Genomic DNA, 26388 nt, shown 5'->3' on the forward strand with positions numbered 1-26388 from the left:
GGGACTAGAACGGGAAGGGCAGACGCACTGCCGGTGAAAACGGAGAGGCTGGAAGTGGGCACCGCCTCGGGAAAGGCGCGGGGGAGCCGCTGGGCGGGAGCCGTGCCACGGCGGGCAGGGGCGGGGCGTGCGCACCGCGGGCCAATGAGAAGCGAGAAATTTGCATACGGACCGGGCGGCACGGCCGGGTCCGTTCGGCGGCGACGGAGCCGCCAGTGTCGGCGTGGAGCGGGTCGGGCGGGCGGCACCGGGCCGGGGGGCCACGGAGGAGGCCGCACGAGGGAAAAGCGGATCTCGCCCTCACCTAAGGGTGGGTCGGCCCGGAGGGGGTCCTCGCCCGGGCGGCAGTCCCGGCAGTGATTTCAGCTCTTTTAGAATTTGTCCAGCAGGTTTCCCGCGCTCGCGGGAAGCCGCTCCCACAGGCCGGTGCAATGGCAGAACGGGGCGGGGAGGCGCAGGCGCGCTCGGGGCGGGCCGGGCTGCGGCCGCTGCTGTTCGCTCTGACACCGGAGCCGCGGCCGCCCCGCCGCGCCCCATGGCGGCCTCCGCGCAGCCCTCGGTGCCGCCGGCGCTGAGCGCGGAGCAGGCGAAGGGTGAGTGCGGGAGGTTCCGTCTCCCGGGCGGGCCGGCGGCGGAGTGCCCGTGTCGCGTGGCTGGATGCGGGAGGCTGGCGGGCGGCTGAGCGCTCGCGTCCCGCAGCGGTGCTGGCGGAGGTGATCAAGGCGTTCGGGGCGCCCGAGAACGCGCAGCGCATGGAGGAGGCTCGGGACAACGCCTGCAACGACATGGGCAAGATGCTGCAGTTCCTCCTGCCCGTGGCCACCCAGATCCAGCAGGACGTGATCAAGGCCTACGGGTTCAGCAGCGACGGCGAAGGTGGGTTGTTCCCCCGCCGGGCGGGATGCTCCGGGCCCGCCGGGGCAGCGGGGCGTCCCGTCCACCCCCTTTCCTTGCAGGCGTCCTGAAGTTCGCCCGGCTGATCAAGTCCTACGAGTCGCAGGACCCGGAGATCGCCAGCATGTCCGGCAAGCTCAAGGCCATGTTCCTGCCGCCCATGACGCTGCCGCCGCACGGGGCCGGCACTGGCGGAGTTGCTGCCTCCTGAGCCCGCGGAGTTCTCCCGGTGCTGCGGCTGGTGCCCTCTTTCCGAGGTGCAGGTCCTATCGGCCCTGGGAATGGGGCACTTGAACGAGGGAGACGCGGTCCTGGAAGGAATGGGATGCTTCGTGTGTGCTCGTGAATAAAACGTGTGTTGAAAGTGCCCGTGTTTTATGAATGGCCGTGAGCTCAGCAGTGCTGCTCCCTGCTGCAGAGGCAGGTACAGCAGTGCTCTCTGGGTGACACGTGCAACGCTGTTTTGGGAGGCCCAGTATGTACCATGTTCTGCAGAAAGGTTTGTGCAGAGCCTCGGTGCGAAGCCCTAGGATCTTATATCAGAGAGACAGGTATTAAGCACTTTACAAGGGCAAGCATTTTCAGACTTTCTGTTTGAAGCATACTAGGAAATGTGTCCCTCAACACGATCTAGTTCTGTTCAGCAAGTGTTGTAAATGCCATTGAGGCCCCTGTCCCAGCAGGGTCAGTGCTAATTTACTCCTGCCCCCAGTGCCTGTGGCTGTCTTGTTTTGTGGCTGAAAATGTGATCCAGCACATTATCCCTAGTGCAAAAGGCAGCAGGGAGCGCCGAGCGTAGGAGGGCTGGGCTTGCCCCATTTGGCTGCAGCCTGGATTAGAACAACATAAACAACATACAATTTTTGTCTCACGTTTTTTCTTGGACTGCAGAGGGATCAACCTAGTGGTGCGGCCTTGCTCCTTTACAAAGTTTTATTTCCAGTGTGGTTCAGAGGGACAACAGGTATGTCTGCTTGTAGCCTCCTGCCCTTTGTCCCTGTTGCCCTTGGAAGAGTTGAGGTCTTTGGCAAAAGAAAGGAGGAGAAAAGGGCTGAGCGTGAAGGAGCCAGGCCTGGGAGAGCAGGGAGCTGCAAGCCAGGTGTGAGGGAGCTGCGTCGGGCGTTCTGTGCTCTCAGTTACAAATCGGGCAGGAATGCAGCCAGCGAGGGCGTGAGCTCAGTGGATGGGAGGCAGGAAGAGCAGTCGGTCCCTTCCGTCTCCATCTACCTCTCCGAGCTTGGCCTTGGCCTTCCCCCACCCCTCCGATTATTCATTAACTACGGTCCAGGAAGTGCTTTGCAAATGGTGAAAATTAAGCCCGCGGCTTGAGGCCTGAGGTTTGCCTGACCTGGAGCTACCTTCTTATTCCGCCTGGGAGCGGGCGGAGTTCGGGGCTTCTCCTGTGCAGATCAGGCTCAGGTGAGTCACGGGAGGTGCTGCACCCGCAAGCACTGCCAGCTGCTGCTCCAGCACCCCGGCACTCAGCGCCATGAGCATCCAGCCCTGCCGCCAGGGTGCCAGGCCACCTCTCCTCTACCAAGGTCTTTGATCTCTCTCCAAAATCCGTTTCAAGATCCTTTCTTGGTAATTCCAATATTGCTTTATTTTCTTTAGTGGGACCCCCTTGGTTGAGGGCTGTGGTACTTCCTCCACCAGCTCCTGTCAGTCCTCCATCAGTGGGGATCTGAGAGACAAGACCCTGATGCCATCCCGTGGGTGAGTGCTGTGAATGCTAGTTAGGGCAAGAAAACAAGAGTTGTTGGTGAGAAAAATAAAAATATCAGCAGTAGGAATCAGGCACAGAAGGGAAAACCCCCCAGTTTTTAATAGGAGCTGCCTATTAGAGGTAGCCAGAGGATTGGAGCTCGCTGTGCTTTTCATTGTTACTGTTGCTCCTTCTCACTTTGATAATAAGCAAGCAGGGTTTGTGATGCCCAGTCTTCTGCAGTTCCTCTGCCACCCTGCAGCTGCAGCATCTCTGAATGGTTTTGCAGAGAGAGATGTCAGCTGCCTGGCCTTTTAAATACTGGTTATTCCTTTATTTGCTGCAGTCTTTCTAGTCCTTTATGCAGGACATACAATCCTCACAGTCAGTCCAAACAGGTACCTTGCTCTGGAGACTACTGTGGAAGGGTGTCAGGAAATGGGATTCATACTAGCATCACTCTCTGGTAAGAATTTGGGCAACCACAGTGGCCCAGCACTGTGCTGGAGCCCCAGGGCCTGATGGAGAGCATGTGGCTTTGGTAAGTCACAAGAAGATGGTCCATCTGCCCATCCCCAGGCAGCCTTTGCTCTGCATTAATGCCTGAACTACAACAGACTTCTGTACAGAAGTCCTGTCTGAAATCATCTCTGTGCTGAGATTTAGAAGTAACATATGCAATGCTCATTCTCAAAAAGGGCTCCAAATTAGCTCCCCCCCCAAATGTGAGGGAAGCATGGAACAATAAAGTCATCTGAGCAAGCGGGTGTACAGTATAATGGGGAAAGCAATGAATATGATACTAAAGAAAGCACCAGCATCTGCTTTTGTAAAGGCAAATATGGTCCTGTAAAATTGGAGGGTTTTGAGGGACTTAGCAAGCTTGTAGATAAGGCAGGTCTGGCCGGTACAGTTTGCTTGGATTTAAAGAATTTGACAAGATTTTCTCATCAAAGTCTTCAAATAAAGCTGAAATCACAACATTAGAAAAAGAAGATGAAGGTTTTCTTGGGTAAAGAATTACTAGAGAGTAGTAAATGGAAGGTGGGAATTAATATCCCATTTTTATAGCAAAGGGAAGTCATCCATCACTGGTCAGATCACAGGGGCCTTATCTGGAATACATGCTGTTCAGTATATTCCCAAGTGATCTGGGAATACAGCTTGGTGAGGTGAGAAAATTGGATGATGATAGAAAGTTATTCAGGATAATGGGGTGGGAGTTGACTTGTGAATAATTTCGGAAAGACCTAATGGCAGTGATTGAGTGGGCAGTAGAACAGCAGATGAAAATGTTTATGTAAAACAATGTTCATGCAGAAAAATAATACAAAAATTGCATATAAAACAATGACTGTGAACTAATGATAACCTCTCCTTGATTATAGAAGTCCATGCAGTTGTTAGCTTAATGCTTGGTTGTAGTGAACATCAGAAATCATCACTGTCCATGATTCACAAGCATGTTGAACACCACAGTTCTGTGCCCCCCTTCACTCTTAACCTCCAAATCAAAATGGCAGAATTGGAAATATCTCTGAGAGGGACAGCAAAGGTGGTCAGAGGTATAGAATAGTTCTGTACAAAAAGAAACCCCTTAGTAGGGCTGGAGTCTTCAGCCTGGCAAAGAGTTGAGGATGGATACGGATGTTTCAGGTGTGTTACCACAAGCAGCTTGGAGCAGGGGGCAAAAATCACCCACTGACTTTTCCTTTCTTTACAACAACCAGGTGTTAAAAAAGAGGCAGGGAGCAGGTTATAAGTGAGTCAAAGGAGGGGATGTTTCTGTAACTGAGCAAGGGAGCTCTTTGTCAAAGGGCACAAAATTTGTTATACATTTGACAGTTGACTACAAGTAGCTGCTAATAGAGGCTTAGGAAGTAGGAGGGCAGAAGAAACTCTGTACACAATCTTTCTCTCTGCTCTTCCTTTGACAACCATTTTAACCTCTGGATTGCCTAGTCCCACCCCTGCCGCCCCAAAACTAGCTCAGGTGGCTCAGGGCCTTGTTTGGCTGAGTCCTGACACCTGCCAGGGTGGAGCTTCCTCGGCTGCTCTGGGGACCTCTGGCAAGTGCTGAACCCCCTTGGGGGGGAGCACGTGTGCAGTTTTTCCTGATACCTAATCAGAATTTCCCTTGCTGCAAGTGATGCCTGTTGCCTCTTGTCTTCTTGTTGTGTCCCACAAAACAGAACCTGACTCATCATCTCTAAACCCCTATGGCCCCTTTTAGGTAGTCTCAGACAAGTATTAAATCCCTCCTTAAGCATCTTTTCTTCAAGCTGAATAAACCCAGCTTGCTCTCTGCTATGTTCCAGGCTCTTCACTGCATTAGTGGCATTATGCTGGATCCTTTCCAGTTTCTCAGGGCCTTTTTTTCTTGCAGAATCCAGATGTGTGTCTTTTAATTATTTATTTCATTTACATTCTACTAGAAATTTGTTACTGTGCTAGCTGTGGCCTGCTTCCACGAGGGATTTACAAGATGAGGTTCTAACACCTGTGTTGTACTGAAAGCCAAACAGTGTAAGAGTAGTCTCTTTGCTGAAATCTCTTGACCTCTTAATTATATTTAAAAAATGGTTTAGTGGCTCAGTTATAGTCTTATTATATTTAGTGGCTCAGCTGTTCCATGCTGCAGCCATTTGGGAGGGCAACCTCGAAGATACCGACTGATGGCTTCTCTGTGGTGACATTTCCCTCCCTTACTGGTAGTTTTCAATTAGATGGCCCAGATCAAAGACACCAGGGCAGCTGCATGCATCCACTCCTTTTCTAAAATGAAAGAAGCAGAAGCGTAAAGTCATCCTGTAAATTATGTAATCTGGGATTTTTGTCCACAAAAATACTGTCAAGAGATTACACTGCACCTTGTGGCTTGTCCTTCTGGAGGATACTGAGTTACATGGGATAAATTCTCTCTCACCCTTTCTTATTCTGGTCTGGGCTCTTTGCTACCTTTTTCTTTCCCTGTTCTCCTTTGTCCAACTAATGTTCAGTTCCTCAGACAGATTTTCTCCTTCAGGTAGGGTGCAGGGGTGCCTAAGTTCTGGTTTTCGTCTGCCTTGGCTTTGTATTGACTCAGCATACTCTAATATGCTTTTGATATTGGGAATTAATATTTGGGATTTCTCCTTGGAAGTTCCTGCCTTCTCTCCCTTGGCTATAGACAACACTTGTTTCCTGTTCCTGCTAGACTGATTTAGGTGCCGTTTTTTCTGGTGCAACTTCTACAACTTTGTGCAGAAGTTGTTCCCTTGAGTTGGTCCCATGCATTTAAAATGTCCTTGGTTTTTAATATCAGTTCTAAGTCAGTACCTCTGGCTGCCTGCAGCTCACCACACCCCAGCTCACCATGTGCATGAAACCAGAAGCATTTCTTCTAAGGAAGCTGTTGTAGGTGCCTGGGTTGCCTTTCTAGCAATGAAGATTAGCTTCCCACTCGTCTCTCCTGTACTTCCCTTTGTTGCTGGTTTCTGTCTTGGCCATGAGTTTTTGTCTAGCTAGCAGCATGTTCATCTTTTTGCAGGATTTCCCAGTCTGGTGGTGTGTGGGGAAGTTTGCAGCTGATGCTGCTTGAAATGAGCAAGGCTCTTGCTGTTGCTATTGCTGCTGCCCACACCACACAGGGTAGCTGAGATGGCCCCAGGGAAAAGCCAGGCTCCTTTGCCAGCTGGATTGCACTCTTAGGCCACTGCTTAGCTCCCATTCTTTCACCAGACCTGCAGACCTTGAAACCAGTGTTGTGGCCAGGGCAGTCATGGACCACAGCTGGAAGCAGCTAGGTGATTGGAACTGTTTTCCTTCTTTTTTTTTTTTTTTTTTTTTTTGTACTTGGTTTTCCAGGTTGTCCAGCTTTGGCCTCAGTATGGTGTGCTGGGATTTTGAAGGTTCTCAGCTCAGCTCCCTCAGTGCAATGTGGGTTCCCTGTAGGTAGTAGCTGTTTGTCCTGGTCTCTGCCTGCCTTCCTGGGCAGTTTCACCACCCTCTCCCAACCTCCCCATCCCTTTTGAGCTACCACGGCCTGTGTCATTCCCATCCTGTGGCAGGCTGGTTTCAGGCAGGCACTGCTGTGCTCAGAGCACTAGCCTGGACCTTGAAGTCTGCAGCTCTGGGTTCACACAGATTCCCCTCTGTGCCTGTACAGAGCATGTGGGACATTTGGGACCATTTGTGTTGCTCATTAGCCTTTTGGAGGAAAAGGGGAACAAAGGACGAGCAGAACTGAGTTTTGTGAACATGGCCAGAACCCAAGATGCATGCGAAGAGTCAGTCCTTGTGTGCTAAAGACAGAGACCCAAAAATAACAGGGGCTATGGGGAGGAAAGACACAAAAGGAGAAGCAGAAGTGTATGCAAAGCAGCTTGGGGCTGCAGAGTGGATGGCTCAGAGCGCTTCCTGTTCCCGGAGCCGTGCGTGCCCCGCTGTGTACGGGCTCACAACTTCCCGTGACCAGCAGCACTGAGCAGCGGGCCAGAGATCAAGGCACCTGTCCAGGAAAAGGTGGATGGAGAGGCTCTGAATGGACTGACAGTCGACTCCAGGAGAGATACATGGCCAGATCCCAAGAGGCACAGGAACAGTTTGGCGTTGGGTGCCCCAGCACAGACCCCCGACTTCCCCTTCCTTTCCAGCGCAAACTGATTTTTCCTCTGTGTTTTTTGGGTTGCTTTGGTGGCAGCCACTTAGCCGCCTCTTCTTTCTCCCTCCACAATGGTGAGGTAAGAGGGTCTGAGAGGTCTGTGTGTGTAAGGAATGGGACCAGGGAAGTAGGATGGATGAGGGCAGGGATGGCCCTGGAAGGTGTATCTCTAATGGGAACTGTCCATAGGCTGGGGGAGGCATCAGGCAGGAAGGGATGCTGCTGTTGGATTTTACCTAGGGATGCTGACCAGGGACCATTCTTCACCTTACAAATCTCCACAGTAGTGCCTGGCCTTTTTTATTCACTAGGTCTTGCTTTTATTTTCTCTGCTAGGTGGTTTCACCGTGACCTGAGTGGGCTGGAAGCTGAAGCCTTACTGAAGGGACGAGGTGTCCATGGGAGCTTCCTGGCCAGACCCAGTCGGAGGAATCAAGGGGATTTTTCCCTTTCAGTCCGGTAAGTAACTTGGACCCCAGCTTCTGTCTTTGCAGTGTTACATACAGAGTGTTACAGATTGCCTAGATCCTCACATGTCCTGTGGCATCTTCTTCATCCTGTCTCTATTCCTTTGAGTTCTTCTCAAGCTGTAAAATGACCTCAGCTTCCCAGCATCTTCTAGAGCCTCCCTCAAGTTGTCCAAGGAGCTTCTCTTTCCAGTCATCTCCATTCATGGAGATGGTTTGCTCTGGTTCCATGGTGGGAGGTAGTGCAGAACACTTTTCTGCCCCTTTTCCAACCACCTCATTGGACTGCCCTGTGCTTTATTCCACAGGGTTGGTGATCAGGTAACCCACATCCGCATCCAGAATACTGGGGATTTTTATGACCTGTATGGAGGGGAGAAGTTTGCCACCTTGTCAGAACTGGTGGAGTACTACACACAGCAACAGGGCTCGCTGCAGGACAAAGATGGAACCATCATCGACTTGCGATACCCGCTCAACTGTTCTGACCCCACGACAGAGAGGTACAGGGACAGCAAGGCAGCTGCTGTGTCTGTGATTAAATGTTTCATGGCCTCCTTTCTGTCCTGCCTGCATCCTCAGAGCAAATCCTGTAAAAAGTGCCTCCTGCCTTTCTTAACCTCCTATGTGTCCATGGGGGCAGCATCCCCAGGAATAGCTGTGCGTACCTTGATCCATCACAGCAGACCTAATAGGGATCTATTTTTACTTCTGGTTTCCGGTTGCCTTTGCTATTTATATGCTGTTTCTGAAAGAAAAGGTTGCGGTGTCCGCTGTGGGTCTGCAGTGGTCTGTGGAGGGACACGTTGTGTGGAAGCCCTCAGTTTTGCCCCAAACCTCCTTGGTTATTCTAGGCCTGGGTGAGTCACGTAGCTGCGAGCAGGACCATGTTCCCCTGCTATTCCTGGCCTGCTTAGTCTTCTTCCTGTCCCCACTTTGCATGTGTCTCTGACACCAAGTTCCTAAATCAAATCAGGTGGTTTTGCCCTTGCCTTTTGCTTTCAGGCCCTTTGATACAGCTCGGGGGAGCTGTCCTGCCCTGCTCTGGGGTGGACAAGTCCTTCTTGCTCACGTCCTCCTTGGGCACCTGGAGGCATGGAGCAGAGATGCCCTGGGTCAAAACATCAGGGTACACCCCAGCTTGCTCTGGGGTCAGGCTGCGGAGGGGCAGGTCTGCTGCTGGCTGTCCTCTCCAGTCAAGGCCATTGCTGCAGTTTCCTCTCTTCCTCCTGCGGTTGGAAACTTACCCCTCCCCCCCTCGGGCTCTTACGAAAGCTCCTCTCACTCTCTCCCCAAGTGATTTTCCGTCACGTGGCTTTGAAGAGCTGGGCTTTGCTGGGGGAGGGAGGAATGGGACCCATTAACCCCCTCCTATCTGTGGGGAGGGGAGGCTGGGAGACCTCTTGGATGGGCAGGAGGGGCCAACTGATCCCAAGGTGGCATCTGAGCACATGGTGGCTGAACAGTTCTCTGAGAGGAGGTTCAGAAATTAATGACAACCATGCAGTGAGAGTCACCAGCTGCTTCTTGCGGTGCACAAAGTGAGGGTCAACAAAAGTTACTTGCTGAGGCCAATAACTGTGTGAACCTCTTGCTGTATGTGGAGCACCCCCTTGCTCTGACCAGATGCAGAGGAGAATGAATACATGAATGCCCCAGCTGCCTCTGTGACTGGGCTGTGGCCTCCTGAACTCCATCTCAGTTTGGGGGAACAAATAACCCCCTAACAATGTGAAGTTCACCAGTACCATGCCAGGCCTTCCCTGTTAGCTGCTTCATGGGAAGTAAATCCATTTTCACATCCCCATGGCAAGGCAGGGAACCCCTTGGTCAAATGGGGATGCTCCTGACTTTGTGCTAGGAGGAGAGAAGGAGCTGCTGAGTTTTTGCATTGAAGACAGAAATGTGCACATGGATCAGCTCCTGGTGCTCACTCCCATTGCCAGGGTGATTGCTGCAGTGTGACGTGCCCAGAGAATGGGCATTATCCTTTGAGTGAAGAGGTGACTGAGTTTCAGAAAGAGGAGTTTCTGGAATGGTTCTTTAATGGATCTGATCTCAATACAACCATCTGGGTGCTGCTAAATCTCATAGCAGAGTTTCTGACTCAGTGGGGGCTTATTTTTATTTCCCTGGTGTTTGAGTTTCCAGAGCCCCTTGCAGCAGTAAGGCAACAAGCCCAATAATACTGTGAGGTGCTGAAACACACAGACTACTCTCTCCCAACTGGTGTTCCAGGCAGAAAGTATCATTTACCTGTGCCTATGTGTGTGTCACACAGCGGTGCTTTCCCACTGTGTCATCCGGTACCAGCCTTCTGCTCCCTAGGTCCCTTCTGTCTCCACCTCATCCCTTGCACTTTCCTCTCTGCCCGGCTCTCCACCTTCTGTCTTATCTGTTCTTCCCAAAATTCTGCTCCTCTCTCATTCCTTCTTCTCTGTCTCTGCCTTCCTTTCTTCCTCCCTCACCCTTCCCCAGTGTTGCTGTTCTTCACTCATCAGCTCAAGGGCATCCACTTCCTGCATCTCCACCTCTTTTCTGACCTTCTCTTGTTTTTTCTTAGGTGGTACCATGGGCATCTGTCAGGCCCTGCAGCCGAGTCACTGCTCCAGGCCAAAGCTACCCCTTGGACCTTCTTGGTGCGGGAGAGCCTCAGCAAACCTGGGGACTTTGTCTTGTCTGTCCTCACTGACCAGCCTAAACCTGGGTCTGATGCTCCAGCTGGGGCAACCGGTGCCTCTGGGACCCGGCTCAAAGTTACACACATCAAGATCATGTGTGAGGTGAGCAGTGGAAGGGCAGGAGGAGAGGCAGTGGTCTGATGGATGTTACCGAAATGGCTGTCACGATTTCTCCTACTTTATTCATGTGGGATGAAGAGATTCTAAGGAGAGAAGGCAACTGGCCTTAAATGGGATTGGAGGGCAATACACCTTCTCTGGGCTTTGATCCACTGAGAGCACAGAGCCATGAACTCCGTGTGCTCAGGGCAAACTCTTCTGACCTCCCTGCCAGAGCAAATGCTTTCCTAGATGGTGCAGGGTGGTGCCTATGGATCTGGACCCCAGCATTGCCTTTTTCCTGAGTGTCATCAGCTTTGTTCATGGGACAGGTGGAGAGAGTGGGGGCTGTGCAGCCTGGAGAAAGCTCTGGAGAGATCTTACAGCACCTTCCAGTATCTAAAGGAGGCTCATGAGAAAGCTGGAGAGGGACTTTTTACAAGGCCATGGAGTGATAGAGCAAGGGGGGATGTCTTCAAACTGAAAGAGGGCAGGTTTAGATGGGATAAATAGGAAAAAAATACTGTGATGTTGGGGAGGCACTGGCACAGGTTTCCTAGAGAAACTGTGGATGCCCCATTCCTGGAAGTGTTTGAGGCGAGGCTGGAGGGGGCTTTGGGCAACCCAGTCTAGTGGAAGGTGTCCCTGCCTATGGCAGGGGGCTTGGAATTAGCTGCCCTTTATGATGCCTTCCAACCCAAACTATTCCAGGATTCTGTTATGAATGTTATGAGTGAGATATTACACATTCTTCCTCTGTTTAGAATGGACGCTACACAGTTGGAGGTGCTGAGATGTTTGACAGCTTGACAGATCTGGTGGAGCACTTCAAGAAGATTGGAATTGAGGAGATATCTGGTTCCTTTGTGTACCTGAAGCAGGTAAGTCTGGTTTCCTGTTTTTTAGGGGCCCTTTGGAGGGACAGATTTGCTGTTTGTTTCTGCTTTATGTCCTTTTCCTTCTTTTTTTCCATGGTGCACAGAGGACAATTTGCTCTCCAGCAGCATCTCTCTCTCTCTCTCACCTGTTGTGTTTTCCCATCCCCAGCCCTACTATGCTACAAGGGTGAATGCTGCTGACATTGAGAACAGAGTGCAGGAACTGAACAAGAAGACAAGTCTGTCTGAGGAGACGTCCAAGGCTGGATTCTGGGAGGAATTTGATGTAAGAAACTGCTGGGGGACATTATTTGGCTTTATGTGAATTCTGCATGCACCACCTCATTCTCCATCTTCGATTTCTTCCTGTACACAAATTTCTTGTGTCTTGTCAATTTATTTCTGAAAGAAGTGTGAAGTATTTCTGAAACACACACTTTCAGAAATAATTCCCCAGTTTCCTTGGGGAATGAGTCTCATCTTTAAGTGAGCCCAGTGAGGTAGAAATGTGCTGCTGTTTTATGGTTGGGAGAGTGAGTCACCAAGACAGTAAGGGCATAAGGCTCAGGCTTCTCAAGTCTAGGTTTGGTTTTCACTTCTCTGCTCCCCCACGGCATGCCCATGTGTCATCAGAGCCACCACTGTGCCTCCTAGTGCCCACCTCCCCTGTCATACATTGTGACCTTGCTGTGACTACTCTTTCTTCTGCTCTCAGAGCCTGCAAAAACAGGAAGCCAAGCACCTGTTTGACCGTCATGAGGGCCAGAGACCTGAAAATAAGAGCAAGAACCGATACAAGAACATATTGCCCTGTGAGTCTTGCTTCTCCGCTATAAAAAAATCCAAACGGACAGACAGGCAATGAAGAACTGTCCAAGCCATCCCTTCCTCAACCCACTCTGTCCTCCAGAGTAGGTTACAAGGTGGATTTAAGAGCTGATGAGGGAGGTCACAGCCTTTCCCTGTCTTTGAAGGAAGGAGGGAGGGTTGCATCAGAGTCATTAGCTTCTGTGGTCCATCACAGAGACAGAGAGATGGGAGGATGGAGTGAGATTGGTCTGGGCCCAGAGAGGGAGAGCTGAGGATATGGGGCATCACTGGGAATCATGACTGAGGTGGCACAGGGCAGTGAGGGAGCTCTGTGTGGCTGTGCATGGAGTATCTCATTGCACTGTTCATTCTTTCACTGCACTCCCAGTTGATCACTCCAGAGTCATCCTCCAGGGAAGGGACCCAAATATACCTGGATCTGACTACATCAATGCCAACTATGTCAAGGTGAGATTCTTGAAAGATGACTGTGTGCTCAAAGCAGGGGAAGGCCTGCTGCTCCTGCAGCCCTCCTGACCCTCCCCCATCTGCACTCAGAACACCCTGATCAGCCCAGATGAGTGCACCAAGACCTACATTGCCAGCCAGGGCTGCCTGGATGCCACAGTCAATGACTTGTGGCAAATGGTGTGGCAGGAGAACACACGCATTATTGTGATGACAACACGGGAGGTGGAAAAAGGCCGGGTAAGTAGCAGTCTGGAGGTGTATCCTTTCCCTTTCAACCATTGCTCTGCTTTTTCTCTCTCTCCTGTCTTCTGCCCATCCTCACCCTGCCCTCTCTGCCCACACAGAACAAATGTGTGCCTTACTGGCCAGAGCTGGGCAGCACGAAGGAATACGGTCCCTACCTTGTGCAGAACGCTGGGGAGCACGATGCACTGGAGTACAAACTCCGGCACCTCTGTGTGTGCCCAAAGGATAATGTGAGTGTCTGACCGAGGGCTGCCATCCAACCCGTGGGTCTAACAGCCACCATACAGTTAAACCTGGGAACTGCTGGGTGCTGTGATGATGCTGCTGTTTTAGCATGCTTAGGGCTGCTGTTCCCACCTGGTTTGGGCTGGAATCACACTGGTGGAATCACCAAGAAGTGTGCAGGAAACAGAGATTCTCTCTGGTTTCAGACTCATCTCTCCCTGGGACAGAGCCCAGGGATAGGACTGGGTTGCAATTTTACCACTGGGGTGCTTTGCTCTTCTCAGGGCAAAGCTGTGCGTGAGATCTGGCAATACCAGTACCTGAGCTGGCCTGACCATGGTGTACCCAGTGAGCCGGGAGGAGTCCTCAGCTTCCTCGACCAGATAAACCAGAAGCAAGAGAGTATTCCCAATGCAGGGCCTATTCTGGTACACTGCAGGTTGGTACAGAGGCTGGAGTTTGAAGCATCCTCCATTGCTTATCTAGGGTGAGATACAGAAAGTCTGTCCTGCTGCTTCCAGCTGTACCCCAGGACTTGTGAGTGAAGCATATGCCAGTCCCAATATTTGCTGTTTTCTTCTTCAGTGCCCCTACACCAAGCTCTCTACCTTTTGAACCCATTACTCTTTTGTGGCATTGCTGAACAGCTACTACAAGAGCCACATGCTTCCCCAGAAGCAGCTGCATTTTGTTTCAGGACCTGTCTTGCTCTGACCTCTGCTTGTCCTCTCTTTGCAGTGCTGGGATTGGCCGCACTGGGACTATCATCGTCATTGATATGATAGTGGAAACAATCTCCACCAAGGGTAAGAGGACTTAAAATGAGCTGGACTACCCAGTAGGGCTTTGCCTTTAAGTTCAGCTGCAGAGGGATGAAAACTATGAGCTGTCAGTAGGAGAAGATCCTGCCATAGCCCTAAGAAAGTTGTTCTGCTGGATCTCTGTACCATTACTGCTTCAGCCTTCCCTGAGCTTTGGCTTTTCCTCCAAGGCCAGACTTCAAAGGTACTGAGCAGAGGGAGAGATAGGAGGTCCATACAGAAACAAAGAGTATGGAAGGAGGTGGAAAGTTCTTGACTGTCTTCCACTGTGGCTGCTTTTGGTAGAGAATTGGGTGAGAGGGCAGTGGATATGTCTGTAAGCTTTTCTGGTGCTCCTTGCTAGGGCTGGACTGCGACATTGACATCCAGAAGACCATCCAGATGGTGAGGGCCCAGCGATCTGGGATGGTGCAGACAGAGGCTCAGTACAAGTTCATCTACATGGCCATCTGCCAGTTCATAGAGGCAACCAAGAAAAAGCTGGAAGTTATCCAGGTGAGAGAAAAGGGGCTCTACTGCCCTGAGAGCCCAAGCCCTGCATGCTGCTGGCTCTGAGCCCAAGTGCTCTGTTTCAGAAGCTTTAAGTTAACACCGAGACCTACACAGACTACAATGGTGCAGTAAGATCTGTGTCCCTGTTCCTCTCTTCTAAGATTTTTAAATTCAGGGGACAAGTTCACTAGCAGTTCAAGTACCAATCCCTTCTGAACTGCTAGACAGCAGGTACATTTTAATGCAGTTACCTCAACTATGTTCTGAATAACTTCACCAAGTGCCGTTTTGTTACAAACTTCGTTTAGGACAAGCAAAGACTTTCCTTGCCTCTTATTTCCTCTTTGTCTTTCACATCCCAGTTTTGCAGCTGCATCATCTTTTCCTGCTATTTGATAAGTGGTGTCTTTTCTCTTTCCTTGTAGCTTCTGGCAGCATGCTGTAGCTCCTGCTGTTTTAATATTCTTTAGCAGAAATTTGGGACTTTTAGGTGTTCTAGTGCCTCCAGAGATTTGTTGCCCCACTATTGCCTCCTGTGCAAGGCTGCATTTGCACCTGCTGCTCACCTCTGGCAGTGGCAGTGTGCTGAGCCCAGGCACTTCAGCAATCCACCAACTTCCACTGAGATCCTAGCACAGAGTGGGGTTTAACACACAGAACTCTTCCATGGTGCCTCAAATGCATCTCCCAGATCACACTCTTCTAAGCCTGTTTTTCCTCTCCTGCAGTCTCAGAAAGGCAAGCCAAACGAGTCTGAGTATGGGAACATCGCCTACCCCCCTGCAGTGAGGAATGTGCACCCCAAGGTTTCGCGAAAACCCTCCAAGTAAGAGCTCACCTGCAGCAGAGACCCGCTCTGCCTGCCCCTGGCAAATCTACTTGTGGGCTTGGCTGGCTTTTTCCTCTTCCTCACTTTTTCCCTGGTCTTACAGGCAGAAAGAAGAGTCAACAGTTTATGAGAACTTGGGGAAAAAGGAGGAGAAGGTGCGGAAACAACGCTCCTCAGAGAAGAAGCTGAAAGGCTCACTAAAGAAAAAATAATCATACATTGCAGGTAGCCCCATGGGGGTTTGAACCTGGGCGGCAGGACTGGAGCTCACATCCCAGCTGGCCTGTCTCGCATTCCTTGCTCTTGGACTGGAACGAAGCCTTCCCCTTCTCTTCCGTGCCAGCTTTCAGTGCCGTGAACCAGAGCGCTTTCCAGCTCAGCTGACCGACTCCATGGTCCCTTGCCTGTGCAGGCGAGCAAAGTCTCTTGCTGCCCCCTCATCATCCCTTAGCAGGAAAGGTCACACCCTCCTTCCCTTGCTCCCTGAGCACTGGGGCCCAAACTCACCTTTGCTGTGTCAGCTTCAGTGGAATTCTCAGGGAAGGTCATCCCAGAAGCTACATCTATGCCCACAGCCATGAGTTAAGAGTTTATCTGTTTGTGTTCCCTGAAGCCTCAGCTTTTTAAGTATGGAGGTTTTGGCCTGTTTCAGCTCATCTCCTCTGCAATTCAACAGGAGACTTCCTCTTTCCTTAATACCAACCTTCTGCCCCTCTTACCCTTTTGCTATCTCATCCTTCACCTGGATGCTGTAAATATACCAGAATTTGATGTGATGGCCATATTTTCTTATTTGTTGTAAATAAACTTGTATTTGTTTGACTGCCAAAACCAAAAGGTTTTCTTCTCAGCGTGTTAGCTGTACTCCTGATATCACCTGCAGACCTGCAAAGACTTACAAGGATGGTTCCAGCTTAGTTTTCCTGATTTCCTGTTGCCTTCAGGCTTCTGAACAGAAGCTGTGACTAATTATGGTGGCCTGTTGCTATGAGGCTCAAGTGTTGGTGGTCAGCAGGGAAATCTGAGCATGGAAAGTTGGGTGTGGCAAACTGACACAGCTTTTGCACCTAAATTTTACTTGTGGGTTTTCAATATGTGAACAAAGCCACAGCTGCTCTGACCTCATGCTGGTAACACTGCCACTTCCAGCAGCACCCTGGGCCAAAGACCACCATGATTTATACAGAATCCATTGGGAGGAAGGAACACTGCTTACTGTCCTTTGATATGGCAAGAAAGCTGGTTGGAAGCATTTGGAAGACAGAAGACACTTTGTGAGCAGACCCTCCTTCCATGTGCGGGACTTCAACTTCCCTTAGCCTGTGAGCCCATAGGCTTGTGTGTCCATTTCCCAGCTGGCTTTGCCATTTCATTGCCACTAGAGGAAGAAACAGGAAAGGGGCAGTGGGGGAAATAAGAGGCAGAAGTAAAAATGTGTGGAGGGACACGTACTGTGTTTCACTATGCCAGATACTCTCTTTTAAGCAATGGGGAAGGGGCTAAAGTCCTAGCCTAAGGAAACACCTACCTTTGCCTTAGACCCCTGGGAAGCTTCTAAGGACAGGACCAGTTGTCTTCCTTCTTAAAAAGCTGCCACAGCCTAAAGCAAGGCATACCAAGAGTTAGCTTAAACTCTACCTGAAGCTTGAAAATGAAGACATCTTGTGGAACAAGCTCAGGTTACTGAGAACCTTATTTGTGTTCAAATCCCTGAGCTTAATGTGTCCATAATGTACAGTCTACAAAAAATTTAGACTGAACAAGAACTTTCCTGATTGCACATAGAGAAACACAGCACTGTCATAAGCAGTCTTCTTTACATAGGACCTGTTACACACAACTACTTTGGGGTGACTGTTTGAGAATGCATTTTCAAAGCTGGTTCAAAGAATTTGTGCTTCCTTGATGCTGCAAGTCAAAACATACATGTATTAGTTATGGCTCTGATTGCCAGTAAGCTTTAAACCAGGAATCCATAGATTATATCTGTTCCTTTAAACATCTTGTGCTCTGCTTCACCAGAGGAAGAAGTCCCTAAAGGCCTCTTTTCTTTCCTGGAGGGCTCAAGTTGGAGTTGTTTGTAAAAAGATGGTTGGTTGTAAATAGATGTGGTCTTGGGGGTGGCTGTCTTGACCGTCATGATAATGAAATAGCTGAGTTTAAAATCCTAGTGATAGGAGAAAAACTGTAAGTAAAGCTACTTACCTGGACTTGGGGAGAGCAGACTTTAGGCTGCAGGGAAGCAGTTAGTAAGGTCCCCTGGGAATCTGCTTTAGAGGATAGTGGGGTACATAAAGGCTACTCACTTTTTAAGGGGCCTCTTTCCAAGAGCACAGGAGCAGGCAATTACAAAGTGCCAGAAGTCTAGCCAGTGAGGCTGCGGGCTGGCTTGGCTGAGCAAGGATCTCCTTCTGCAACTTAGCAGGAAGCGTATGGACTTCGGAAAGAAGGACAGATTATGCAGGTGGACAGACATGCTCCTTGCCACTCTAGGGAAAAAATGCCCAAGCTCAAGTTGAAGCTGGCTGGTACTGTGGTGGATAACAACAAGCATTTTTAAGTATGTTAAGAGCAGAAGGAAGACTAAAGATCTGTCACTTGATGAGGTGGGTCACCCAGTGACGAAGCAGACATTTAATGCTCCCTTTGCTTCTTTGACACTGGTGATGGGGGGTGTCTGGAGCCCTAGGCTGGATGGCCATGGCTGGGGGAATGATGAACTCCCAGCTGACTTGGAACTTGCATGGGATTTGCTGCTGCAACTGAATGAACCTAAGTCTATGGGGCCCAATGGGATTCCTCCCAGGGTACTGAAGACTTGGCCAATGTAACCGTGAGACCTCTCAGTTATTAATCAACAGCCTTGGGAATCTGTATAAGTTGACATGGAGGCTGGCAAATGTTGTCCCAATTTTCAAGAAGAGCAAGGAAGAAGGTCAATCAGTCTCACTCTGGTGCCTGGTAAAACTGTGGAGAAAATTAGTCTGAAAGCTATCAAGAAAAAGACTTGCAAGACAACGCAGTCGTTGATCAAAGTGCACACGAGTTCTCGAAGGAAAAGTCATGCCTTACCAACTAATAACCTTTCACATCAAGGCTACCCACCTAGTAGTCAAAGGGAAGGCAGATATGGGGTTTTTTTTTGTTTTGTTTTGTTTTGGCAAAGCTTTTGATAGTGTCAGCATATCCCTCTGAACAGCATTCAGCATACAGCCAGATGTGTACACGATTTCATCCACACAAAACTGAACAAGAACAAATGCCAGATTCTGCACCTGGAGTGCTGTAATCCTGGATGTGAATATAGACTAAAGGATGAGACTGGGGTGCAGCCCTGCAGAAAGGCTCTGGGCATTTTGAGTGATGGCAGGCCCTGCTAGGTGTGTTATGCTAGGGTGTGCTAGGCACAGAACAGTTAACTGGCCAGAGAACTGAGGGCCCCACTGCACTCAGGTACAGCCTCACCATCACTGTGTGCAGCTTCACACTCCACAATCCAAGGAGGATATAAAAATACTATAATGTGTCCAAAGGAGGACAACAAAGACAACAAGGAAATGTGTGACTTACAAGGAGCAGCTGAGGATACAAAGTTAGTTCAGCTTGGAGAAGACCAAGGGCTGACCTAACACCTCGTCATGACGGGCAGAAGAAGGGGAATGCTGATCTCTTTTCTTTGGTGTCCAGCAACAGGACACAGGGAATGGCTTAAAGCTGCCCAGGGGGAAGTTCAGGTTGGATATCAGAAAAAAGAGCAATTTATAGAGTGGACAAGCTCCCCAGGGGAGTAGTCATGACCCCAAGTCTGTCTCTGTTCAAGATGTATTTAGACAATGCTCTCACCTGAAGTTTAACTTCTAGGTTGCCCCGGACTTGATCCTTGTGAGTTCCTTCCAACTCAGGACATTCTATGATTCTATGATGCTGTGATAACCTCAAAGTCCTAAATCTTAGTACAGAGCAGCCCAGAGAAACAGCAAAGAACCTACCCCTAAAGAAAACAAGATCTTGCGGTTGAAACACAAGCAAAGGAGAGTTTAGTCAGTGGAGGAAGACTTCTCCTCCTCTTTTCAGCCAGGAAAGCAGAGAGGGGAAAAAGCCCAAGGTGTAACAATGGAGGCCAGGACACAGCATAGAGATGCATCCATGACCTGCAAAAGCAAGTAAACTTACCCTCTATCTGCAGCCCTTACAGGCAGCTAAGGGACCAGCCCTGGTCACCCACACAGCTGTTTGAGTATCCACACATTTTTCTTCTCTCCACACACTGTGATGATCTGCCAGTGACCATGAGTGTATTTCTTTCTTTTGTTCCTTTCCCTTCATCGTTCTCATTCTAATTTCAACCAAATAAAATCTCTGTTCCACCTCCCACTACACAAAATAACCAATTTTTTCCATGCACTAAGCACACTTAGACACAATAAAAATTTGGTTGGTTTCTTTTTTTTTTTTTTTTTTTTTTTTTTTTTAATTTTTACAAATATCTGAAAGCATCACTGAGCAGACAGTGATACAAGTAAGATATTCCAGCAGTGACAGGCACCCAATGAATGGCATTGTCCTGAATTCAGTCCCAGGTTCTCTTGGGATCAAGAGTGAAAGAGAAACAAAATTTACTAGAAAAAAAGCCTGGTGCTGATGGCAGAAGAACTCCCTCACTTGGCCAAAAAATAATTTGATATCCTACAAAAATCTAAATATTAATGAAGACTAGAGGCAAATATCCATGTGGGTTAATACCAGTAAGCTCCTTTGCCCCCTCTCCAAATTTAACTGGTGGGATGAGGAAGGAATTACAGCTGCCTAGAGGCAGAGCCCGTTCCTGCAATTGAATCACCACAGATGGAGCAGAGGCATGGGGACAAATCTGGCTACTGGATTAAAAACTTCATAGTGAGGACAAACAATACTAGTGGAGGGAGTTCAAAGGTCCTCACTCTTATCTTCTGCTGGTCAGCGACGCTGGTTCTAGAAATCTTCAGCTTCTTTCATTTCTTCCCTTTGAGAAGGAGACTGTCACTGAAAGGGAGACAGAAGGCAGTCATCAATCCAGAAAATACAAGCAAAGCTGTACCAGCTCCTCAATATGGATTCTGAGGTATGGGGTGTCACACCCAAAGGATCTAGACTTCCAAGTCCTTCCTTTTAGGCAGGTGTTTTTTTTCCCAAAGACCTTTAAATCTTCTGGAACAAATATGACAGAATCTGGTCAGAGCTGAGGAAGAAGCATGTTATAATCAAAGATCCCAGAGAAAAGAAACCAACTCTGGTTTCCCTTCTCAGTTCTGAGAAATCTAAGCTTTTGGCTGCACCCTGTTAGCTCAGCTGGCACTGCCTTTTTCAGTAAACACTGGACAGATTAGGCAAAGCCACCAAACTCCTAACAGCTCTGAAAGCAGGAAATGGGGTTTCTTGCATGAACCGGAAAGCTTTTGGAGAATAACAAAAGCGTCTTCCTTAGAGATCATCAGCCCAGACCACCACAAATTCCCAAGATCATCTGCCTGCCTCCTTACAGCCCTGTTTGCCATAACCACAGTTTGTCCTGTACATGTGATATCTCAGAGAAGGCTCCACAGTTACTTCTGTCTTTCCCATGCAAGGCTCCTTATGAGGCACACATGGAGCTCCAATTACTACACACTCCATGTATATCTTTCTGTCGTTCCCTGCAAGGAAAGCTTCAAGTTTCACATCACAAATGGGAACTGAGGTAGAGACTGGAATACACTTGCTGGGGCCAAAACGGCCCAGGCCAGAAACATCCCAGGCACCAGGAAACAGCAACACCCTGGTTCCACTACTAACAAAAGGATGAAAATGTACAGTGCCTTACCTTCCTCTGTGTCAGCAGATGCAGTAAGGGGTGGAGGGTGGGAAAGGAAAAAAAAAAACAAAACCAAGAGTAAATTGATGAGATTTAACAAAAATTCCCATTCCCACAGTAGGAGAGGCTGCTCCCTACTTGTCTGTATCCTCTGACATCAGGCTCCCCTCAGAAAAAGATCTGAGAGAGTTCCAGAAAGGGGAGCAGCTTCCCAGGTAGGGTGCAGACAACCCCTGGCACCCAGCCCCTTTACCTGGTGAAGGCCTCATCCTGCAAGTTCAGTACCAAGTTATCTGCTGTGAGATACACACGGTTTTGTGAGGCAGCAATCTGAAAAAGAAATATAATACAGACATGGCATCAAGGACTAAAAATGCACATGGAGGAACAGCACTAGCAACCTTCAGATACAGCACTCTTGTTTCCTTCATTTAAGACCTCATTTAAATCAACGCAATTCCCCAAAACAACTCCCTACTTCCTGACTTCCTATCCCAGAGCCATCAGACTTTCTAAAAGAAGTGCTCATTCTGTCTCTCTGTCACAAAGACCTTTGATCCCACATTTATCTGTCCCCCTTTCTCAGCTGCAGGTAACCAGAAGCTTTTGGTAGCTGCAGCTGAGGATGGGTGATGGAATCTGATGTGGATCTGGCCTTATCATATGAAGGGCATGAACTCTAAGCCTCATATCTAACTGCAGATCCTTGCTAAGTCTTAAGCTCAACTTGAGCAGAGAAGGGCTGGGCAGGAACAAAGATCAGGACAGGGCAGATCACATTCGCCTTAAATTCATCATGTGGCCACTGGGCTGGGGGGACACAAGGACTGCAGAAGGGCAAAGGGAACTCTGTGCCCAAATGCTCACCGTTTTTGAGATGTTTTGAGCAGCTCGGATCTTACGTAGCTTGATGTAGCCTGGATTCCTGCTGAGAGCTTCCCCGAGGTACAAGGGAACAAAAGTTAAGGAAAATCCCGCACACAGAAGCCGCTTACCCTCAAGGACTTCTTCCTAAGCCATATTAAAGAACATCTTAGTGGGTAAAAAGCAATCTCTATCCCAGTAACACCGGCCATTGGGCAGGCATGTTTTCACCTGCCCAGATAAAGAACATTATGGATTACGGTCACACACAGCCAATAAAGTTAGACTTTACAACAAGGAGCGCAGGCCCACAGCCTCCTCTGCTCTGACCTGTACCCTCAGACAAACCTCGCTGCAGCCGACTGCAGAAGGGGGGAAAAAAGAACAGCGACCTACTTGAAGGTATCATCCGATCACAGTCTCCTAAGCATGAGCCCAATGTGACAGATTCTCAGGACTGTCAAGCTCACAAGCCACATCCCACAAAATCTCCCGAAGCAGGATATCATCTTGGCAGCTGTTGCTTCCCCCTCGGCCTGAACTATCTTCTGCTTCTGCTCCTGCTTGGCCTTCTCCACCAGGAACTGGGCACGCTGTGCCTCCTGCTGGGCTGCAGGGAGAAGGGACAAAGGCAGTGGAACCACACTGTGTCATCCATCAAAACCTGAGAGCTGAGGCCCAGGGGCTCCGCTTCGCAAAGAACCGGTAACATTCCAGGACCACATCCAAGTACAAAACAAATCTGAGAGCACTTTACCTTTTCTTGAGCAAAACCCACAGCACCCAGACCCTCCACACGTAACCCCCACAGTGAGTGACAGAGTCCCAGTCTGAAGAGGAACCTTAGTTTTGGGAATTCAGTCCCTCCGATGGTCTAGCCCATTAGCTACGGCTTTCTGGTAACACTTGCAAAATAAACCTGTTCAGCTCTGTTACTAAGAAGGCTTAGAGATTTGTAACCCTGTACCTGAACTTATACAGTGGCACAGCAGCGACACACTAGCCCAAATTCCACTTTCTCATTGGAAAGGCAAAGGCAATCCAACCTTTTCAGGCACCAATGGAACTCACCCACTTGCTTAGCCTCCACAGCAGCTGTGTATTCACGACTGAAACTGAGCTCTGTGATAGCCACATCATCCAGGATGAGGCTGAAATCCTTGGCTCTCTCTGTCAGTTCTCGCCTAATGAGCAGAGACACCTGAAACACAAACACAGCAACAGGAGTTGTACCAAGCACAGGGTGTTTCTCACTTCCTGAGCACTCCAAAAGCAAAGCACAACTGCTCTTCACAGTGTTGGGAGACATTACCCAACCCAAGCTCTAAACCATGGACATCAACACCATCTGAGTAACATATCCACAGCCACAAAAAGCATTTTCAAAACTCTATTACAGCTCATTTATAGTTATTACTAAACTATTCTATGCAAGTAACACTGTGAAAGTAAAAAACCTTGGAAGCGCCTTTTGCTTTCACATCCTGCCACATCCAGTTCCATAGTTCCCACAGTTTTGGCAACAAGCATTTCTTTATCTGTCCTGGAATTGCCACTGTTTGCAGGCTGTGCTTTCATAACTGTACTCCAACACAAAAAAAGTAATGACCACATAATTTTTTAACCTGTATCAGATCTCTTAATTACAATAACTACTTGTCTAATGCAGCTACTCCACTTTTTTTGGCTCCTTTGGGTGGGTGTTGCTGTTAGATACTTGGATTTATTCTACACTTACTTCCCAGCACCTCTTTCAGGCAGCCTGACAAGTCCTGCACCAAATATTGACTTAAACAGAAACTATTGCTACAATATCACATGCTTGGCCAGTCGAGCATTTACTTTTACTGCAGCTGTTTCTGAGCAGAACTCTAAATGGCGACAGAAACCTTTCCTGTGTGAACTGTGAGTGCGCAACTACATGAAGTCACTTTTTTTTTTTCTATCAATTCCTTCAATACCACATCACTTTATAATAACAAGCACTGGATGGATACATGACAAGAAAACAAATGCAATTCAGTTTGTTACAAAATTTCAGAGATTAAAGAATGATTCTTATCTGAGATCACAGATGCTTAACAGCCTTTGCTTCCAGCACAGCTGAAACCCTCAGATATTCTTTGCTGTCCCATACTCTCCACACATTCTCTTTCTACATGAAGACTAACAAATCCCTCCAGTGCACTCCATGTTGATGAGCACAAAAAGCTGAAGCCCCTCAGCAGAAGAATACAGATCATTTCTTATAACAAAACCAGGACACTCAGCTCTACTCTTTGGTTCTTTTGACACAGATCACAGATGTGGTCTCTGATAGCTGAGAGATGCTTTGTATTTCATGTAACAGTTTTTCCTCTTCAGTACCCTCCTGGTCCTGCAGGACGTCCTCTAAAGCCTTTTACAACAAGACGAGCACCTCCTCTCTACGCCAGCTGCTATAGGGGATGAGAGCTCTCAGAATCCCTGGCAATCAAACCATTACAATATAAACTTTCACAAACAAGCATTTTTAAGCTAGATAGTTCTAATATTTTGCAACACTCCCCCAGAGGATGCTCTCCCAGAGAACACTCTAAGCTTTTTCTAATCAGTGCCTGCAGAGAGGGTGCCAAGACAACTGAGCCAGGCTCTTCTCAGTGATGTCAAACAATAGGACAAGAGGCAATGGGCAGAAACCAGAACACAGGAAGCTCCACCTGAATATGAGGAATAACTTTACTGTGCAGGTGACAGAGCACTGTAACAGGTAGCCCAAAGAGCCTGTGGAGACTCCCTCACTACAGACATTCAAGAACCGCCTGAATGCTATCCTGTGCCATGTGCTCTGGGATGACCTTGCTTGAGCAGGGAGGCTGGACCAGATGACCCACTGTGGTCCCTTCCAACCTGGCCCATTCTGTGACTGCAAACAGAAGTTATATGTGACCGTTCTGAAGCATCCATCACTGAGAGGTTAGTGCTTTGTTAACTGCTCATTCCCACTATTTTTCAGATCTTTCGAAACTGCTTAATTTGCTCCGACGGTCTGTGTTTTTAAAGCCACTTCCACAGACACCTGTGCACCATGAAGCAAACCAGCTCTCCCCTAGTGTTACATTCTGGTGCAGTTTTGCACTCTTGTGCACCAACAGACCCGTTTTCCTCCTCGGAAGCTGCCAATACAGTATTTGTACGTCTCCTGGAATCAAACTGCACACGGGACACGCTTCCCGTGTGGATGCACTACCCCCTTCACCTGCCACACGGCTCCCCCCACCCACGGCTGCCGCGGCAGGGCTCACCTGGGCCCTCTGTGTGATGAGCTGCGAGGCGTTGAACTTGGCCACGACGCTCTTGAGCACCTCGTTGACGATGGAGGGCAGCACACGCTCCTCGTAGTCCAGCCCCAGGCGCTGGTACATGCTGGGCAGCTCGGCCGCGTTGGGCCGCGTCAGCACCCGCAGCGAGATGTTCACCATCTGCAGGTCTGCGGGGACAGCCAGGGGTCAGGGGCCCGCGGGGCAGCTCAAGAGCCCCTCCCCAGTCCCTCTCCGTCAGCAACGGGACAAGGAGCAGGCGGCGCCAACTGGGAGAGGGACACTTTGGCTGTAAATTAGGAATAAATCCTTTATGGTGAGGGCGGTGAGGCACTGGCACAAGTTGTCCCGGGAAGCTGTGAATGCCCCAGCCCTGGAGGTATTCATGACCAGGTCGGATGGGGCTTTGAGCAACCTGGTCTGGTGAAAGGTTTCACTATCCGCGGCAGGAAATTGTGACTAAACGATTTTTAAGGTTTATTCCAAGCCCTTAACATTCCATAATTGTCTGAGGAGCGCCTCTAGTAGGGCGGAATTCCTGTCCTGCGCCTCCCACCTCGTGGTCCCTCTGTCTCACCTTTGGAACCAGTGGGGGAGGAGATTTTCCGCGGCCGCGCTCGGATGTCGTAGATGATGGGATACTGGAACCAGGGGATCCTGCGGGGGCGGAGGCGCGTTAGGGGCGAGGGCCCCGCCGGGCCCGGGGGGCCGGGGGGGGGCCGGACCCTACCTGAAGTGCAGCCCCTCGGCCAGGATGGTGTCCTGCTGCACGCCGCCGATGCGGTTGAAGAAGATGGCGCGCTGGCCGCCCTCCACTGCGGGGAGAGAGCGAGGCTTTGGTCAGCGCGGACAGCGAGCGCGAAGGCTCTGAGGGGTTGGGGGGGACTCCACTCACCAATGAAGACGGACTCTCGCACGCCGTAGGCCAGGGCACCGGCGCCCAGCAACAGCTTAAGCGCGGTGCCGACCCCGCGGGGCCCGGTCGGCAGCCGCCCCGCCAGGTCCTTCAGGTTCTGCGCCATGGCCGCCCCGCCACCGCCCCCGCCGGGAAGGACACCGGAAGGAGCGACCGCCGTGCCGCTCCGGCGGGAAACCGCGGCGCCGGGAGCGCCCCCCGCTGCCCCTTCCCGCCCCC

At 49.7% G+C, this 26388-nt stretch overlaps 3 protein-coding genes and 1 non-coding gene across 5 annotated transcripts; 3 read left to right on the forward strand and 1 right to left on the reverse strand.

Annotated features, from left to right (window-relative positions):
• The first annotated feature begins 161 nt into the window (after nucleotides 1-161).
• On the forward strand, nucleotides 162-1261 carry C2H12orf57 (chromosome 2 C12orf57 homolog). The gene is made up of 3 exons (XM_053971487.1): nucleotides 162-593; nucleotides 700-876; nucleotides 957-1261. The coding sequence occupies exons 1-3, from the start codon at nucleotides 536-538 to the stop codon at nucleotides 1103-1105; spliced, it is 384 nt and encodes a 127-aa protein (XP_053827462.1). The 5' UTR covers nucleotides 162-535; the 3' UTR covers nucleotides 1106-1261.
• On the forward strand, nucleotides 355-415 carry LOC128804438 (U7 small nuclear RNA). Its single transcript, XR_008436076.1, has one exon. It is a non-coding gene; the product is annotated as a U7 small nuclear RNA (small nuclear RNA).
• Nucleotides 1262-2241: 980 nt separating the features above from the next.
• On the forward strand, nucleotides 2242-16040 carry PTPN6 (protein tyrosine phosphatase non-receptor type 6). Of its 2 annotated transcripts, XM_053971482.1 has the most exons (16): nucleotides 2242-2313; nucleotides 2509-2610; nucleotides 7578-7700; nucleotides 8017-8211; nucleotides 10272-10491; nucleotides 11253-11369; nucleotides 11536-11652; nucleotides 12082-12178; nucleotides 12565-12644; nucleotides 12735-12884; nucleotides 12992-13123; nucleotides 13403-13557; nucleotides 13857-13924; nucleotides 14283-14434; nucleotides 15160-15257; nucleotides 15364-16040. In XM_053971482.1, the coding sequence occupies exons 2-16, from the start codon at nucleotides 2597-2599 to the stop codon at nucleotides 15470-15472; spliced, it is 1827 nt and encodes a 608-aa protein (XP_053827457.1). In that variant the 5' UTR covers nucleotides 2242-2313; nucleotides 2509-2596; the 3' UTR covers nucleotides 15473-16040. The 2 variants fall into 2 exon arrangements, with proteins under 2 accessions (XP_053827457.1, XP_053827456.1); XM_053971481.1 differs by lacking the exons at nucleotides 2242-2313; nucleotides 2509-2610 and adding an exon at nucleotides 6910-7320.
• Nucleotides 16041-21313: 5273 nt separating this feature from the next.
• Nucleotides 21314-26329, reverse strand: PHB2 (prohibitin 2). The gene is made up of 8 exons (XM_053971485.1): nucleotides 26149-26329; nucleotides 25984-26068; nucleotides 25831-25910; nucleotides 25239-25423; nucleotides 23026-23155; nucleotides 22461-22564; nucleotides 21958-22035; nucleotides 21314-21420 (listed from the first exon to the last, which is right to left on the reverse strand). Exons 1-8 carry the CDS (start codon nucleotides 26273-26275, stop codon nucleotides 21340-21342), a joined length of 870 nt encoding a protein of 289 aa, XP_053827460.1. The 5' UTR covers nucleotides 26276-26329; the 3' UTR covers nucleotides 21314-21339.
• Nucleotides 26330-26388: the final 59 nt, after the last annotated feature.

The sequence above is a fragment of the Vidua macroura genome, chromosome 2, assembly GCF_024509145.1.
Source record: "Vidua macroura isolate BioBank_ID:100142 chromosome 2, ASM2450914v1, whole genome shotgun sequence".
Classification (NCBI taxonomy): Eukaryota; Metazoa; Chordata; class Aves; order Passeriformes; family Viduidae; genus Vidua; species Vidua macroura.

Bases quoted from the DNA above. Each gene is read 5' to 3' on its own strand.
- PHB2 (XM_053971485.1), bottom strand. From the start codon at position 26,275: ATGGCGCAGAACCTGAAGGACCTGGCGGGGCGGCTGCCGACCGGGCCC. The intron at 25,424-25,830 runs GTGAGACAGAGG...CTGTCCCCGCAG, and splicing joins CTCCCCCACTGGTTCCAAAG to ACCTGCAGATGGTGAACATC. The intron at 22,565-23,025 runs GTGAGTTCCATT...TTCTCCCTGCAG, and splicing joins TGTGGAGGCTAAGCAAGTGG to CCCAGCAGGAGGCACAGCGT.
- C2H12orf57 (XM_053971487.1), top strand. From the start codon at position 536: ATGGCGGCCTCCGCGCAGCCCTCGGTGCCGCCGGCGCTGAGCGCGGAG. The intron at 594-699 runs GTGAGTGCGGGA...CGCGTCCCGCAG, and splicing joins GAGCGCGGAGCAGGCGAAGG to CGGTGCTGGCGGAGGTGATC. The intron at 877-956 runs GTGGGTTGTTCC...CTTTCCTTGCAG, and splicing joins GTTCAGCAGCGACGGCGAAG to GCGTCCTGAAGTTCGCCCGG.
- PTPN6 (XM_053971482.1), top strand. The intron at 7,701-8,016 runs GTAAGTAACTTG...TTTATTCCACAG, and splicing joins GATTTTTCCCTTTCAGTCCG to GGTTGGTGATCAGGTAACCC. The intron at 13,925-14,282 runs GTAAGAGGACTT...GCTCCTTGCTAG, and splicing joins GGAAACAATCTCCACCAAGG to GGCTGGACTGCGACATTGAC.